Source organism: Lithobates pipiens, unplaced genomic scaffold (genome assembly GCF_037356315.1).
Source record: "Lithobates pipiens isolate NorthernLeopardFrog02 unplaced genomic scaffold, aLitPip1_a1.2 Scaffold_22, whole genome shotgun sequence".
In the NCBI taxonomy this organism is placed as follows: Eukaryota; Metazoa; Chordata; class Amphibia; order Anura; family Ranidae; genus Lithobates; species Lithobates pipiens.
In genome coordinates this window covers 107,445,793-107,462,985 of record NW_027507784.1, presented here as the reverse complement: position 1 = coordinate 107,462,985, position 17,193 = coordinate 107,445,793, and the positions used below count along the sequence as shown (strand labels likewise).

Here is a 17,193-nt window from a genome sequence, read left to right as displayed (position 1 = left end):
GTTCCTTCAAGTTCAGAATTATCAAAGTGCAGGAGAGAAAATAAAATCCTACCTCCTAGCAGAGAGCAGCAGTATTTTTTCCTCCATTATCTGGTGAAGTTTATTGCACAAGTGTAGCCCGGGGATAAATACCTCCTAGTAGCTTGTCTCCTGGCTCTCCTGGCTCTGGACACACTAGACGTTTCAAGTAACCATGCCTTCCTTCTCTGCCACGTGCAGATTAGACTTTCTTGTCTCCAATGTCAGAAGTTCACAATTGTTTTGCAATTAACATTAAAATGTACATTGAAATATTGACCAATAAGTAATAACAAACGTAAATGTACGTCAATCATGTCTTGAATATGTAGAACTTTACTAAGTAGTCAACGTTAAGATTGCAGTGTATTTTCTGATGTTTTAGTGTAATATTAAAATCGGTTTAGGTGTAGCCATTTTGAATAATTATCTGTAGTGTCCAGGCACAGATGGGTATTCAGCGTACCTCACTTATTTTAGCTTTTTTTTTTTTTTTTTTTTTTTTGGGTAAGCAACCTGTAACTAACGTCGATTTGCCAAATATATTACACAATCACAAACTTTTAAAAAAGAAATACGGACTAGTAAACATAAAAATATTGCAAGAATAATAATCAAAAAAATATAGCTACCATTTAAATAGAAAGCAAAAACTACTGATTTTTCGCTGCTGGTTACTGAACAAAAAAGGCAGGAAAACTAAAGTAACATCGTTACATTGTTTCATAGTGCTCTGCAGAACTTTTATCTAGCTTCACAATATTTGTGGTTCCTGGCTGTTGTGAACTTGTAAAGTCACAGCATGTGCTGTTGCAAGTATTAATACATTTAATAAATCGTGCTAGTCAAAGCAAGTATTCTATTTCCACATTGCAGAACAGGCCAAGTCGTGGCAGAGAACAACAGGTTTATATTTTCATGTTGTTGCCCAGTAGCCAGCAGTGGAAAAATTGAGCTTTTGGTGCATTCTAGTACATAATCCAAAAGCTGAAGAGAAGACACTGTGGGGTTGATTTACTAAAACTTGAGAGTGCAAAATCTGGTGCAGCTCTGCATAGAAACTAATCAGCTTCCAGTTTATTTTTGTCAAAGCTTAATGGAACAAGTTGAAGTGAGAAGCTGATTGGCTACCATGCAAAGCTGCACCAGATTTTGCACTCTCCCGGTTTAGTATATTTACCCCTGTGCTTAGAAGGCTGCAGATAATCATTAAGGATTTTTTTTTTTAAAGCACAGTTTATATTAGATTATAAAAATTATCCAGACACTGGCAGACTTTAGCAGAAACAATTTGTAATAAATGAACAAACCTAAACCCGATTTGTTATAAATTTCTTAAATATGTACCTGCCAAGCCATTTATAACAAGACCCATGTTATCAACGACCTTAAAAAAAAAAGAAAAAAAAACAGGGCTGCAATAAGGGTTTTATTTATAACAATATTTGAGAACTTCATTATAAACGTTCAATGCAAAAATATAGAACATCATACAAGTGCCTTTTAAATTTTCCTTCAAGACATAAATGTACCGGCTGGACCTGCAAAGTTATCTGAAAAATAACAATGGCTCTGGAAAACATAATCCTGCTATATCTGCTTGTCGGCCATATGTATTAACATCCTTTACCTTTTTTAAAGGTTCAAGGAATTTTCAGGTATGATACAGATTATTAAGATTGTCAAATAGAAAAATGTTGATATCTATCTATCTATAGATATATATCTATAGCTATCTATCTATCTATATATAGATATATATAGATAGATATATAGATATCTATCTATATATATAGATATATATATAGAGAGATAAATAATAAGTGCTGGGAAGAAAAAAAAACATAAAAATAAAATACTTGAGCAAAAGATCTTTGAGTAAACATATTCCTGATAGGAAATTACAACGAAGGCAATTACAACCAAGCTACTTTTTTGTATCTTGAGTTATTTGATAACTAAAGAGCAAAATACAAGAGTGGGATTTATTAAAGTTAAGTTTTCCTTTAGCATCCAACCATGTGCAATCTTTAAAACTCCATACAGCTGGATGATTAATTGATTTTAGTAAATCACCCCATCTTCCGTCCCTCCCAAGGCAGTAAGGATTTCACATATATAGTTGTGGACGACATACAAGGCAAGTTCAATTCAGTGGTCCTTAAACATTGACATGTAACTGCCACAATAAATCTAAAAACAGCTAGGATGTAAAATGAGCACACACCGATCGACATCATTCCAGATTTTCAAAGACAAAACAATAAATATTCTGGAAAAGGCTTCTTCTTTAGAAAAATAATTCCATTTACTTTGTATTTTAATTCGCGCTAACAAATTTAATAAGACATTATTGCAATATATACCACCATAAAATCATAAGAGAAAAACGTAAGGTATATTTACAAGATACTCAATTTTACTGTCATAAAATAGAAAATGCCCGTGGGACCATTTGCCTGTTTGACTTGTTTTTTTGTTTTTGTTTTGTTTGTTTTTTGGCTGCATAACTGTCTGCGTGTATAGCAAGGTCGCACATGAGTTCTACGACTCGCCCACGTTGCACGATCTTGATTTACACATTGCAAAAGACGTGATATTACGTTACTGGTTGTCTGCTTCTTACATTCACAAAGACGTTTGGAAGGCACCAAAATACACAGAAATATGAAAGCATGCAGGTAAGAATTCCCCGAGATTATATTGTTAGGATCCTAAATTGTGATGTCAAATATTGTACTGCCCGTTAGCGCCAAGTCAAGGTTTCCTGAGACAGAATAAAGTTGACTATTCAACACTTCTGATCAATACAGTACAATCATTAAGAAAAAAAAGGGACTTTTGATCAGATTACCGTTGCAAGTTAGCGTGATAATGAACCAAACTCATGATCTTGGGACTGAAAAAAAGGGTAAACGTATTAAAGAAATGTTTAGGCTATCATCATCATCATCATCATCATCATCAACCTCACGCGAGAAGACCGCAGACATTTTATTGATTGTGTCATTGGAAGTTTGAATGTTCTTGAAGTGCCTGAAGGAAGGATCAGGAGATGTTGTCCTTTAGTTTAGATACAATTTTCTTGTCCTTTACTCTCCTGTTCTGAAACCATATAGTGACCTGTCTCTCTGAAAGGTTGGTGGTTGCAGATATCCTCCTTCTCTTGTCCTTATTAATGAACTTGTTCATGGCATACTCATTTTCTAGCTCTTTGAGCTGCAGCTTGGTGTAGGGCACCCTCTTCTTCCTCCCACGTCTATATACACACATATCTGGCTGGTTCAGTGCTACATCTCCTACAGTGAAGAAGAGAAAAGGAGAAAGGGTGGCCAGGTATTAAACAGAAACTTCTGCTGAAAAAACCAATGGGGGCTTTTAACCATTTAGCAACCACTCATTTAAAGTCAAATCAAGCAAATTCTACGCCAAATGTATTTGTGCTGTAAGGGGCTTATTTGCTACAAATGCAAAGTTTACACTACAGGCATACCCCACTTTTAAGTACACAAAGGGGTTTATTTACTAAAGCTGGAAAGTGCAAAATCAGGCTCACTTCTGCATAGAAACCAATGAGCTTCTAACCTCAGCTTGTTCAATTAAGCTTTGGTAATAAAACCTGGAAGCTCATTAATTTCTATGCAGAGGTGAGCCTGATTTTGCACTTTCCAGCTTTAGTAAATACCCCATTGTGTACTTAAAAGTGGGGTATGCCTGTAATCCTTTTACAGTTGTCTATCCCACAAAATAAAACGTATATATTGCAATGTAATAGTCATTAGATGTGGTGGCTGCATTCCTTTTCTTTGTTAAGTCTTTTTTTCCTTTTTTCACCTGGTGATCCAACCAGTAACACTTCCTGTGGTGTCTCCACCCTGAATGGAGCAATGGAGATACCATTGGACAGCAGCATTGCCAGCCTGGGGACAGGGTAGTACTAAATGCCATGCACACTGGCTTAAAAATAGCTTTTTCTATAGGAGGTTTGTGTTCAACCTTAAGCTCAATGTTATCCTATGTGTCCATGCACATTAGGACTATTAGAAGCATATTTTAAGCTCAGTGTGAGAGGCAGAAAAAAACCTTCTGGTTTGAGTTTTCTGATTTCTGGCAGAAAAAAAGCTAAGCTCTCCTAAACTCGAAACTGTGTACAAAAACGCTTTGTTTTTTTTCTGCCAAGGGAACTGGCGTTTCTCCTAAGCCCAGTGTGCATGGAGCAGATGAACTAGCAGATGAAATGAAATGTAAACCTCAGCTGTAGCATGCAGCTACAGAAACATTTGCTTTCTGAGATAAAGATTTCACATAAATAAATAAAAGCTGACTATTGTAAGCACCTCTGTTAGTGGTTATTGCTGTCCCTACCCTCACTGAGATTTTTACTGGACAGCTTGGTCTGTTATTGGAGGCTGAAAAATAACAGACCCACTAGCAAAAAAAGCATAACAAGGAAAACGAACACAGCTACCATATCTAAATTCAAATTAATTGCAAAATATTTTAGCTTTAAGGTTTAAATACAATTTAAGTATCAGTCATGATAGAGAAATTACAAACTGACATTTGCCCTAGTCTGATTAGGCAGTTGAAATGAACACAAGCCAGTGTTGTGAATATATGTGTATTTGTGAAATGGTATATGCTTGTAGGGTAAACGGTACAGCAAGCTTGTAGCTTCATAACAAATTTCAACATTTACCAAGAAGAAACAGTGCTGACAATCAAACTCAATGGCTGAACACTTTGCTGGAGCGCCCACTGTTGTCTAACACTGTAATGTGAAAGTAGGTGTGTTTGTCCAATGCTGTTGCAGGGTTCTCCATAAAGCACATTACTTTTCAGAAGCTTTCGACACAATGGGGAAGATTTACTAAAGGAGTACTTTACTGATCACATTGCAGGGTGAAAGTTATGGTGAAGTATTCACTTTGAACATCCAATCATGTGCTATAAAACCCTACTACTTTATTTCCCCTGCACATGACCAAATTGTTAAAGCTAAACACACCTTATTCACTAAAGCTGGCCATACATTAAACGATTTTCTTGTTCAATTTCCTTTAGATGTATCTCCAACTATGTAGTGCAAGGGCCTGCCTGATTGCATACACAATTGAAAGTGTTTAGGTATGTCCTCATATTACATGGTTTTGGTCAATCTAAAGGAAAAGGGCACAAGAAAATTGTACAGTGTATGGTCAGCCAAGTCCACTTGGTCAGTTGAACAACCTTTACTGTTTTAGTAAACCAATACCCAATAGCTTTTTCAGAGTTTTTAGAACCATGTGTATTTACCTACCTGCAAACGAGGACTTCCAGAAGTGAGGGGCCTGAGCCTGGTCTTTTGGACAGTAAACTTGACCGTTCCACCCATTAGCCAAAGTCCAAGACTGGTAGCCTTCCATTGATATATAGGCCTCATGTCTGGGTTCCGCAGAACTAAATGATGACACCATATCTAGGTAACCAGGGACATGTTGGTAGGGGTTTGTGTAGCCCTGAAAATAAGATACTTCCTTGGCTCTTGAAGACACCTCACTGCTGGGTACACTGGTGCTAGCCAGGCTAGATACGTCCATGTATTTTTCCACTGGAAACCCTCCCATGGGGGTATGGCTGGAGGACTTTAGTGGGGTCTGCTGCAGACCTACCCCATGAGACATGCGACAACTATAATATCCGTTTCCAAAGTGATAACCATATCCAAGGGGGGCTGCAGATGGCCCCGTGGACGCTGGGCAGGTTGGCCCTTCCTTGGTGGCCTCCGAGCGGGTGGAAGTGGATCTCTCTGGGGCAGGGTAGGCTAATCCCGAGACCGTTCTGCTGGAGGGAGAGCCAAACACAGCGGGAGAAGAGAGGAAATTCCTGCACTGGTTACTGGAAGAGCCCTCTCCCCCTCTCAATCCTTCCATTTCCCACTGGTTGCGTTTGCTCAGAGCTTTGCACATCACGCTTTCCATCCAGTTCGGGGCATAGTGGAAATTGTTATCCCTTCAAGCAGGTTAGATCATTGTGGTACGTTTATAAAAACTAACTTCAGATTGGGAGGGGTGGGAGGGAGTCATTTTACAGATCTGTTTGCAGTAGCCATGAGGCTCGGCATTGGTGAGTTCCAACCACGTGACCCCTGAGCAGAATTAAACCCAGCAAGCAATCAACTCAGTTGACTGCTTTCTAAGGTGTTCAGGCTTTTTCTTTCCAATATTCATTTCTTCGTTTCATTTTCCCTATAATATCGAATTTCAAGCTTTCTTTGCGATGTCCAAGAAAAGAAAGACTCCATGGAGGCACCTTGAAGACACCTAAGTTCAAGTTGAATAGCAGGTCATAAGCAAGAGCTAATTATCAATCTGTTAACAAGATGTTCAGCATCAGACCTAACACAGAAAAAAAACTAAAGTACAGGCAAAGAATATAAAGAAAAAGATGGTCATGAAAAAAGAGGGGGTTGTCCCAATGAAATTAAAAACATTAGTATGCAAAAGCTGATGATCGATCTATTTATTAACAAGATGTTCCACATAATAACCCAACATAGAAAAAAACAAACAAAGTACAGGCAACAAAGATAAAGAAAAAAAGGCTTATAAAAAAAGAGAGATTTGTCCCAATGAAATAAAAAGAATATTAAGCAAGAGATAATTATTAATCTATGTATTAACAAGTTGCTCCATAATGACCCAACGTAGAAGAAGAAAATACAAGCGAGGAATATAAAAAATAAGTGGTCATGAAATAGAAGAAGTTTGTCTCCAAGAAAAAAAAAATTATTAGCCAAGAGCTAATGCTCAATCTGTTAACGAGATGTTCCACATAATGACCTACCACAGAAAGAAGAAAACCTAAAGTATAGGCAAAGAATACCAAAGGAAGAAGATGATCATGGAAATGAGGGTCTTGGCTCAATGGAAAAAACGATTAAAACAATTAAAAATACATTCAGTGCACACCGAATCTTTCTATCTTCTAATGCAATTGCATGACAACAGAATATTTTTATCATTGTTTTTGTATTTTTATTTCTTTCTTCTACTTGTTAATGCAATTGCATGACAACAGAATATTTCTACCTGATAATACAATTGCATGGCAACCTAATCAAATTTGCTGGTGGACAATGCTGGTGGCAGCTAAGTAACATCACAGGACTGCTAGATCGTTTTTATACATTTCTTCTTATTAGTTAAAAGCCAAAAAAAAACCACACCAAGCATTACATTACTACGAGTAGACAGGTCTGTGTATATATATGTGAGAAGGTTCTGTTGTGTAACTTTTACCTTCCTGCTGTATAGTGTTCCAGGGCCAGGCTGAGAGCTTTAATGAAACTTTCAGATTTATTAAGTGAGAAGTTACATCCAATCAGCGCTGCTTGGTTATGTTTCTCAGAGTAGATACATATTTCAAAATACTCCCTTGTGCTAGGAAAATGCTATCGATTCCTACAGACTGCAGCAATATCCTTTTCCTGGATAGTACTAATATTTATGTATTGATAAATGTAGCAGATGTCACAATAGCCACAATAATGAAGCACCCAGTGTGCTTTAGCAGTGTGTGTTGGTGATTATGGAGAGTGTTATGAAAGTTTACTGACATCCCAACACCAGTCATAACAGATTGAAAGCAGAGATAATCCTCTGCTGAGAAAAACAGAAACAAACAAATATAAAAGTACGTGTGTGCATTAATATACATTTGTATACACATTAGTGATAAATGCAGTACATGTATAATAAGCCAGATTCACGAAAGGGTTACTATTTAAAAAAAAAAAAAAACTTTCTGAATAATTATTTAAATTATCCAAGCATGTGGAATGTATATTGTTTAATTATTTAATCTGCACATAATTGGATTATTAACGTGAACATTTACACAATTTATTGTGTGAACATTAAATCTTCCTTAGCAAATCATTATGTATATACGAGCTATAACACTATATATTAAAAGTATTAATTAACAGTAAAGTCTATGATGTATGATTATGTCCAATATAATATATTTAATGTCACACATACGAATGTTGTACTGTAAAGAGAGAAGTAGCAAAGCAACGCATATATTCAAACTATAACACGATTATAGCTGTCTACATGGTACAGAATACATACAACCTTATATAGGACATATAAAACATATCAATGTAAATAAATATGTTACTGTATGTACACATTCAAACAATCACACACACATATTGGAGTTGATTTACTAAAGTAGTTGAGGCTGTTTACTAAGTAAAATCAATATTTATTGAGCTGAGTATATTGAAAATCGAATGTATATCATCCAATGACGTCCTAACAAAAAAAAAAAAGGAAAAAAAAAAAACACCTTTTAAAATTCCACTGTTTAAACAGCATATGAACATAGATATATATATATATATATATATATATATATATATATATATATATAGATAGATAGATAGATAGATAGATAGATAGATAGATATAGCTATATATATATATATATATATATACATACATATATACATATATTATATATATAAAATGTATGTACACACAAACATGGTCTATTTCTAGCTACTGTATTTCTAGTTTAATAAACACACAGATACATTTAAATCAAAGATTTAGGAAAAGTTTCTGAATGATCACAGGATAATACTATATATATGTAAACCATTGGCAATTTTGGAAGGTTCTGAAAGTTTACCTAAACTTTTAGGTATACATTCAGACACAGCACAAGTCTGTGCAATTTCTCCAGTTATTGGTATGTATTGGTTAGTATGAAACCAGCAACTCTCTAATTTTTTTCTTTTTTAAATATTAAATTCATCTTTATTAATGTTAAATCTTGGAAATGAATTCTGGGAGAGGAGTGAGGAGAAATTGTGAGAAACATAATTTGTATTTGTTACACTGACAGGATGATATATAAATATATAATATATAAATCTACAGATTTCTTGGTATTACAGATTACTTTATATTAGCCCTAATTGTTCGCTAAAAATATATCTGCTCATTATCAGTGGTGTTTATGTTTTGCAGTAAGCAAATAATATTATTAAGGACAATAAATATAACATTTCGCACACACTCCACACACTCACCACGGTTAACTATGAATCTCTCAGGTATGGGACATATCACTCACTATAGACCTAGAATCCCCCTGGTTACATTTGTAGAGTTTATTTTTGATGATCAAAACATCAGTATACAGTATAAGCATTACACGATTGTATAATATAATATAGATTTACATGTTTACCATGAATCAAAATAAATACAAAATAAACATATCTGTGGGAACTTGTTTGATAATTTTATTATATGCACATTTTCTTTTTTAGATGCTTTATTACTGTAATTACACGTTCAGAGGAATTAAAACCATTACTAGATTTTGAATTGTACACGATATTATCTGCCTGTATATCAAAATAACAAAAAATCATAAGGAATATTTACCTGCTACAACTGAAACATATATTATTTAGCAGTGTATAGTGGAACTAGATACTGATTTGCAGTGGTACTCAAAATTCTGCAATACGAAATTTTACCGCTAGATGTCTCCATCTGTTTTCAAGTCGAATTTGTAAAACTTGAGCCACCAACAGAATGGGCACCATAATAGGTGTATATTGAATTATTACATAGACAAAATATATAACCAATGCTTTTATTTCCAGAACTGAGTACTAATTGCAGAGTGTTTATAAAGGCGACTATGATACTTTTTGGCCTACAAATGTAACAGTGTAAACATAAGTTGTCACACACTAAATACACCTTCTACAATAAAGAAGAAAACTTCACACATATATACGGGGTGTCCCAAGGGTCCCAGTCAGTGTTAAACTTTAATAACGTCAGAAGTATAAAATGTCACACACTTACAATAAGTAACGTTTAAACGTTTAATTGCTGAAGTTTTAGAACAGTGTAGATTTTCATTTTCAAACTGCAATATAATGTCAATCATGTGAGATTTCTTGCTGTAGTCGAATATAGAACTGTGTGAAAACATTAATCAGCAGCTGCTTAGTGAATTAATAGATGGCATTTGTAATCCTAGCCCTAAGGCCATCCATATTAGGAGGTATACACACACACACACACACACACACACACACACACACACACACACTTCAATAATTAGGTAATCATATGGTGTTTGTTGTAAGTGCTTTATATTATTCTAAATGAAAACGACCCACATATTTTTATCACACCCTTTATATTAATTTATATATGTTGCTTCAACAGCTACCCCTGTATCTAATCACTAAACATATATGTAGGCTTTGTCCATATCTATGAAGGAAAATCCAAATATCATTAGACATATCACATTAGCAAAACGACTTCCAACCTTGGAGTTTTCATGGCTTTGCAATATACCTAAACAAAGGAGTGACCAGTTACTGGAAAGTGTCAGATAATTACGACAGGAAAAAACATTTTCCAGTCTGTATTGTGTAAGTCATACCTCTCTTCTGTACAGAATAGTGTTCATTTATCAGGTTGTAGCACTATTGACAGACAGCACACACGAGGCCATGGAACCCAGTTACATACAGGGGGATATGACTGTTGTCAGCAGAATGTCTCTACAAATCCAAAATCCTATTTCCCCAGCACAACTTCCTTTTAGCACAGACTTCACCTTTCGGTATTTGTGGAACATATTGCACATGTGCTAATGAATGCTCTACAGCCAACACAAAAAACCCAAACGTGAAGAATCAGATTATACACGTAGTTACAAAAGACTGGAGTAAATGCATTACTTACAAAGCTGAACCTAAAGGTTACCATACACATTACAATATACTATCTCCTTTAAACTTCCCAAAGCTATGTAGTATGAGGACAAAGTTAAAAAATTCAGTTTGTATTCAATGTGTAGGCCCTTACATTATATAGTTGATGGTTAGATAAAATAGATTGTACAATCAGATTGTATAATGTTTGGTCATATTATAATACAATCCTTGTACAATCCCTTGTAGATTTACAAACTACAAACCACAACTATATAATGTAAGGACACACCTAAACAATCAGTTCAAATAGTATCAAATCAGGAATGCTTTTTCCTTATATAGTTGAATTAGATGTAAAGAAAATTGCAGATTGTATAGTGTATGTTAAGCTTAACCCACGAGTCCGTGTACATTGGGTCGATTGGGCATATTTTGAGCTCAGCGTTTAGAGGCAGGAAAAAAAACCCTTGGTTTTGCCTTTTGACTGATTTTTTTTTGCCAAAGGAACTGGCGTTTTTTAAAGCCCATTGTGCATGGTACCAGAGCTGCTTCTATATGCAAAACTCAAAACGTTTTCCTATCATTTTCTGCAGAAGTTTAGGAGCTGTAAAAACGTCAATCGCTCCTAAACTCCTGTTATCTCTTGTGAACAGCAAGTGTTTTTTTTTTATTTGGGAGTTAACTTTTGCAGAGGGGAGTTACGTGCAAAAACGCCTATAAACTCAAACGCTCTTAAACTCGCCTATACTTTGTACGATATGCTGTCAATTCGCGGTTTTTATGCTATGTTTTTCAAGCTAAAACGCTGTTTTTTTCTGCTCCTTGTTTGCAAGGAGCCACAAAGCTGCATTGCCATAAAGGACTCAACACTCATACAACTACTGTGTTGTTCTATATAATATACTGAATAAATAGGAGCTACATCCATGGAGGCCTCAAGTGGTGTATTTTACCATGCATACTCCAACCAAATTGACTGCAGCACAAAAAAAAACCAGGCTGATGTACAAAAATCTGGAGTAATCAGATTGATCGCAATTGCCAGCTGCCTCCAGATTTGGGTTACTCGCTAATCATTGTTATTAAACAACTGCTTTCCTATATGTTAAAGTAGACAAACAAACTGAGATAAAAGAATGCCTGCTTACAAACTGGAAGAGCAATGCCTGGATTCAAACTGATGGGGGCGCCAAACGACAGGGATAAGATAACTGTGTCTTCCTTTTTAAGTCATCAACCCCTGGAAATTGAATATGACTCAAGTGGCCACTTTAACAACAATAATCTCACTTCTCCATAATTTCCAACGACTGAGGGCTGTATATTCTGAGGCTTGCAAAGAACCGTCCATTTCATCCCTGTCAGAATACCTCTGGATATACCAAGCTACATTGTAATGTCTTATGTACACAAAGCAATTAGGATGAAAAAACAAAACAGAAACAAAAAAAAAAAAAAAAACACACAGATTTTATTTCACACAATCAAATCTTAAAATCCGGTCGGAACCTGGATTTGAAATTGATATCCAAATCACCAGTTTATAACCATGCTGGACAGACAAAAGTGACTAACAAAAATTATCTCCTAAAAGTTAATGTATTCATAATGTGTGGCATGTGCACAGAAGAGATGTATGAGACCAACAAGAAGAGAGTGTAAAAAAAAAAAAAAAAAAAAAATCTATAATATACATGTATTTGTAGATGTTCAGGTACACACAATGTCTACTATAGGTAATTGTGTTAAAATCGTTGTAAATTGATGCACTGTATGATAAATATTACATACACATGTAAACATATGTCACTCACTGGTCTTTCTAGCAGTAGATTAACAAAATAATAATAATAAAAAATATATAATACAAAATGTAAAAAAAAGAAAAGATTATATTTATATATATATATATATATATATATATATATATATATATATATATATATATATATATATATATATATATATATAATATATTAAATGTAATTTCTATGCACATCATCCTATATTTTTCGTCTCCCAGTTCCAAAATTGCAACTTTAGTAATTATGGAAAAATAGAAAAAGGAAGCCAACATCATTAAGGTTCTAAAGCCAACAAAACTAAAATCAGAGCATAATGATGCCCCTAAATGAAAGGGAAATGTAGCTAGGCTCGTTTTATTAATCAGACTGTCAATTTCACCCCAGAGGCCAAACCCCACAGCAATTGAAGCAAGATCTGATCAGGAGAGAACAGTTCATTCCTTGTCTCTCTCTCTACCTGGATATATTTGTCTGCTCAGAACCCGCCTTCACTGCCAACTGACAGGAGCCTATATTTATTTGCTTATAAAACTGTTACAATAAATGATTATTCAAACGGCGTCATTCATCCCTTAATGACGAGCCCTAGTTTTTGATGAATGACATTTGTGCTCTGGGAAGGATGTATGGGTCATTTTGACCAGTCATTCCATCGCTTTGGCATCCTACAATTTTTACGCAACGCGAAAAAAAGAAGATAAGAGACACTGGCAGGCTGAATGTGAATTGGCCCCTGCTGCAGGCACATCATCATTACTACAGCACCAACCCTTTCACTTTGACTTTTTTTTTTTTCTTCCCTCTCTCTCTTCACAAAGCTGAGATGATGGAAAGGATAAGAAAAGAGATGATTCTCATGGAAAGAGGTCTGCACAGCCCAACCACAGGCAAAAGGCTTTCTAATTTATCCGACTCAGCTGGGAATGCAGTGTTGGAGGCCTTGGAAAATGCACATCACACTGGCCGCCTGAGTCCCAGGCTAACTTCTTCCTCCATGCATGGATCTATAGGGGACCTACCCAGCAAAGGCAAATTTGAAATAGACACTTTGTTCGGCATCTCTCACCCCAACGGGGAGGCTGCTTCGGAGATCTCCGGCTCTGACAGGGGGAAGAAGATCAACCACAACCACCAGTATTCAGAAGTAGCTTCAGAAGCAGATATGAACAGTGATGTGGAAGTGGGGTGCTCAGCCCTGCGCTCCCCTAGCAGCCAGCTGAAGGACACCCTCAGTAAAGGTAACCCTTCTACAAATCCATTTCTCTTTTACTATACTTCTTATAATATACTCACTATAATATATTTACTTTAATATACTTACTATAATATATATATATATATATATATATATATATATATATAGAGAACATAGGACATTACTTTTACCTAGCACTGTTTAGCAATTTGAAGGACACCCTAAGCAAAGGTAACCCTCTTACAAATTAATTTATCTTTGTATAACTTACTATACTTATTATATTCACTATAATATATTTACTTTAATATACTTACTATATACTTACTTACTATATATATATATATATATATATATATATATATATATATATATATATATATATATATATATATATATATGTGTGTGTGTGTAGATTAGAGAGAGAGAGTACAGAGGGACCTGCACTGTATATCAATTTGTCTTTTACATCTTCGCATTTACACCTTTTTAAAATGCCCTTATTTACTAAAGATTTTCTTCATATACACATATTTTACAAAAATGCTTATAAAAAAAATAAAAATAAAAGAACAGTGCAATACTCCAGCAAACATTAGAAACTCTAAAAGATCATAAAAAAGTAAATATTTTCCAAAAAGTTGCACCATTATTTTATTCAACTTCTCAATGTTAGCGTTTAATGCTTGTTTTACTGAAAAATAAAACCTTAAAAGGGTAAAAAAACAAAAAAAAACAAAAAAAAAAACAAAATAAAATAAAACTAGGCTCAATTTAAAATACTTTTTTTTTTTTTAAATAGAATGGGGAACGTAAAATACAATTGTTTTTTATCGATTGCTTTGCATTTCCAATAGCAATCAATTATCATAATCACCAGGCCGGTTTACAATAATATTGCATTACATTTTTCACAAGTAAACCTGTTTTATATATATATATATATATATATATATATATATATATATATATATATATATATATGTATATATAAATATATATATATATATATATATTCCCCAGAACTCTATTTATACGTGTTAACTATATACAACTGGACACCTCTCGTTTAATAACTCCTATGCACATAGGAAAAGTGACATTTCCCATTCAGTCAATACTGTTCAGTGCACCTGAGAATATTATACAAGTGGCAGCCACATGCAAATCCCGTTGTCCTATACCAAGGTATAGTTTATGGGAATACAATAACAGACTTATTTAATTCCTTCTTCCATATGTGTACACTGCACCTATATCCACAAATGCATCGACGGTTTTTATAGTATAAAACATGACATTGTAGTAATAGAAGCCTGTGATGAAAGCTTAGTAAAATACAGTGCAACAAAAAGGTAAAAACGTATGCATTGGCTGTGGAATGAATGCTTTATATATTATAAAAAAATATAAATATATATATATATGAATATTTTGTCCAATCCACACATTTTAATTTGAGAAAAGAAGTTTATGTGCTTATTTTTTATTTTGATGGACTAAAAATATTTTTTTGGTTGTTTATTGTTGTTGTTTTGTTTTTTATTTTTTTTAACAAAGATTCTTATATTGGTATGAGCTTTGTGAATTGAGCCTAATGTCTCCTTACTTGTGCTGTTTGTGTGGTTGACAGAGAGTGGTTCAGTGGCCAGTACCACCAGCTCCTCTGCAAGCTCTGGATTAGGCAGCCTCAATAATCCCGTGGGGAGCTCCAGCTCAGCTGCTGACCAGGTGCGCCGGTACAGGACAGCATTCACTCGGGAGCAGATAGGCAGGCTGGAGAAGGAGTTCTACCGGGAGAATTATGTGTCACGGCCCCGGAGATGTGAGCTGGCAGCTGCCCTCAACCTCCCCGAGACAACCATCAAGGTAAGAGGACCTCACCATTCTCCTAACTTCATCACTGGAACCAGTTAAACAAATAATTATGAAATGAATGAACAGTGCAGTGCAGATGCCAGTTTTATAATGTGAGCATTCCAAAGTACAATTTTACATCTGAGCAATATCCAGTCCCAGGGGCATTCTTGTAACACTTCATACTAACTTTTAGGGCTAGGCCAGTAAATAATTTTAAAGTAGAAAACTGTTTTAAAAAATTAGTTTACAGGGAAGCAGTAAGCAAAAAAAGAAGAGCCAGTAAATGTATGGGGATTCATGTTCTATTACAGATTTTAATTTAAAAACAAATGAATTGTAAATAGGGAGATTACATTCAAGTAAATATTATAATATTGCATGGCCTGCGGTTGTTAGCTGAATGTGGAGCAAATAGAACAGATCAGAGCTTTGTACGATTTGTATGGGGCATCGAAATGTGTGCTGTCGGAAAACAGCAAGTTCCTAGCTAGCAAACACGCATTGCAAGGCACAAGTAATGTGTAAACTAATGTATCAAAACAGTAGGCTTTGTATGTTATTAATAAATATACACAATGAGTCTGTCTGAGTATTTATTGCCCAGATTTCAGTGAAATCAGTTACATTCTATTCTAAAAGTAAGGACCCGTATGTGATGCTAGTACTTCCTAAAATCAAGACGAATTTACTAAAACTGTAGAGTGCAAAATCTGATGCATCTGTGCACAGAAACCAATCAGCTGCCAGTTTTTTTTTTTTTTGTCAAAGCTTAATTCAACAAACTGAAGGTAGAAATTGATTGGCTACCATGCACAGCTGCACCAGATTTTGCACTCTAGTTTTAGTAAATCAACCCCATTTCAGAATTTTGTCTCATATTTGTAACACTTTACTTCCCAAAATGATATTATTTGATATATATATATATATATGTTTAGCAGTTTTTGTAAGTGCTGTTATAAAAATTGAGGACTTTAAATTTCCCAAATATCAAAAGAATAGAAAAAAAATGTAAAACGCCTGCTAGTTTATGTATAGGAACCCCCAATTCACTATTTGAACAGGTGTAGCCCATGTATGCAGAATGTCAAACGCATTATATAGCAAAGGGAAAGGTAGTCCATGTTTTTTTTCTTTGTTTTTTTAAGCTATAAAACGATAGGTGAGAGTGAAAAGTGAAATGCAATAATGTTCGCAGTTTGGAGACTTGGGTAGTAGATGGTTCATTTTTTATGGGACATGCTTGGGCCAACATGAGAGACCATTGTCCTTCCTAAAATGCAGCACTTCCCCCATAAAAATTAAAGGACAGGTGCCAATCTATTGGAGGCGTTTTGTGCATTTCAGAACGATCTTAGATCTGGAGGATGTTGTGACAGCTCTCCCATAAAGAATCTGGCCCCTTTTCTTATTGAGAAGCAGATGGCAAGCGGCCTCATGGTCTACCATTATACCGTGTATCTATCTTGTTGTCATGTGCTGAGCAGGCACTGTAGTAAAACCCGTTTTCCTATGTGTGTGTAATGGCAGGTGTGGTTCCAGAACCGGCGGATGAAGGATAAGAGGCA

At 35.0% G+C, this 17,193-nt stretch overlaps 2 protein-coding genes across 2 annotated transcripts in view; one reads left to right on the top strand and one right to left on the bottom strand.

Moving 5' to 3' along the window:
- Window positions 1-1,428: 1,428 nt before the first annotated feature.
- HOXD13 (homeobox D13) lies at window positions 1,429-6,356 on the bottom strand. The gene is made up of 2 exons (XM_077448066.1): window positions 5,318-6,356; window positions 1,429-3,317 (listed from the first exon to the last, which is right to left on the bottom strand). The coding sequence occupies exons 1-2, from the start codon at window positions 5,976-5,978 to the stop codon at window positions 3,067-3,069; spliced, it is 912 nt and encodes a 303-aa protein (XP_077304192.1). The 5' UTR covers window positions 5,979-6,356; the 3' UTR covers window positions 1,429-3,066.
- Window positions 6,357-13,040: 6,684 nt separating this feature from the next.
- EVX2 (even-skipped homeobox 2) overlaps window positions 13,041-17,193 on the top strand; it is a 6,363-nt gene continuing 2,210 nt past the window's right edge. Inside the window, exons 1-3 of the mRNA XM_077448065.1 lie at window positions 13,041-13,808; window positions 15,399-15,634; window positions 17,156-17,193. The exon at window positions 17,156-17,193 is cut by the window's right edge and continues 2,210 nt beyond it. Coding sequence (XP_077304191.1) covers window positions 13,394-13,808; window positions 15,399-15,634; window positions 17,156-17,193 — 689 coding nt within the window. The 5' untranslated portion in view covers window positions 13,041-13,393. The remainder of the gene's footprint in view (window positions 13,809-15,398; window positions 15,635-17,155) is intronic.

Bases quoted from the DNA above. Each gene is read 5' to 3' on its own strand.
- HOXD13 (XM_077448066.1), bottom strand. From the start codon at position 5,978: ATGGAAAGCGTGATGTGCAAAGCTCTGAGCAAACGCAACCAGTGGGAA. The intron at 3,318-5,317 runs GTAGGTAAATAC...TCTTCACTGTAG, and splicing joins CTGGAAGTCCTCGTTTGCAG to GAGATGTAGCACTGAACCAG.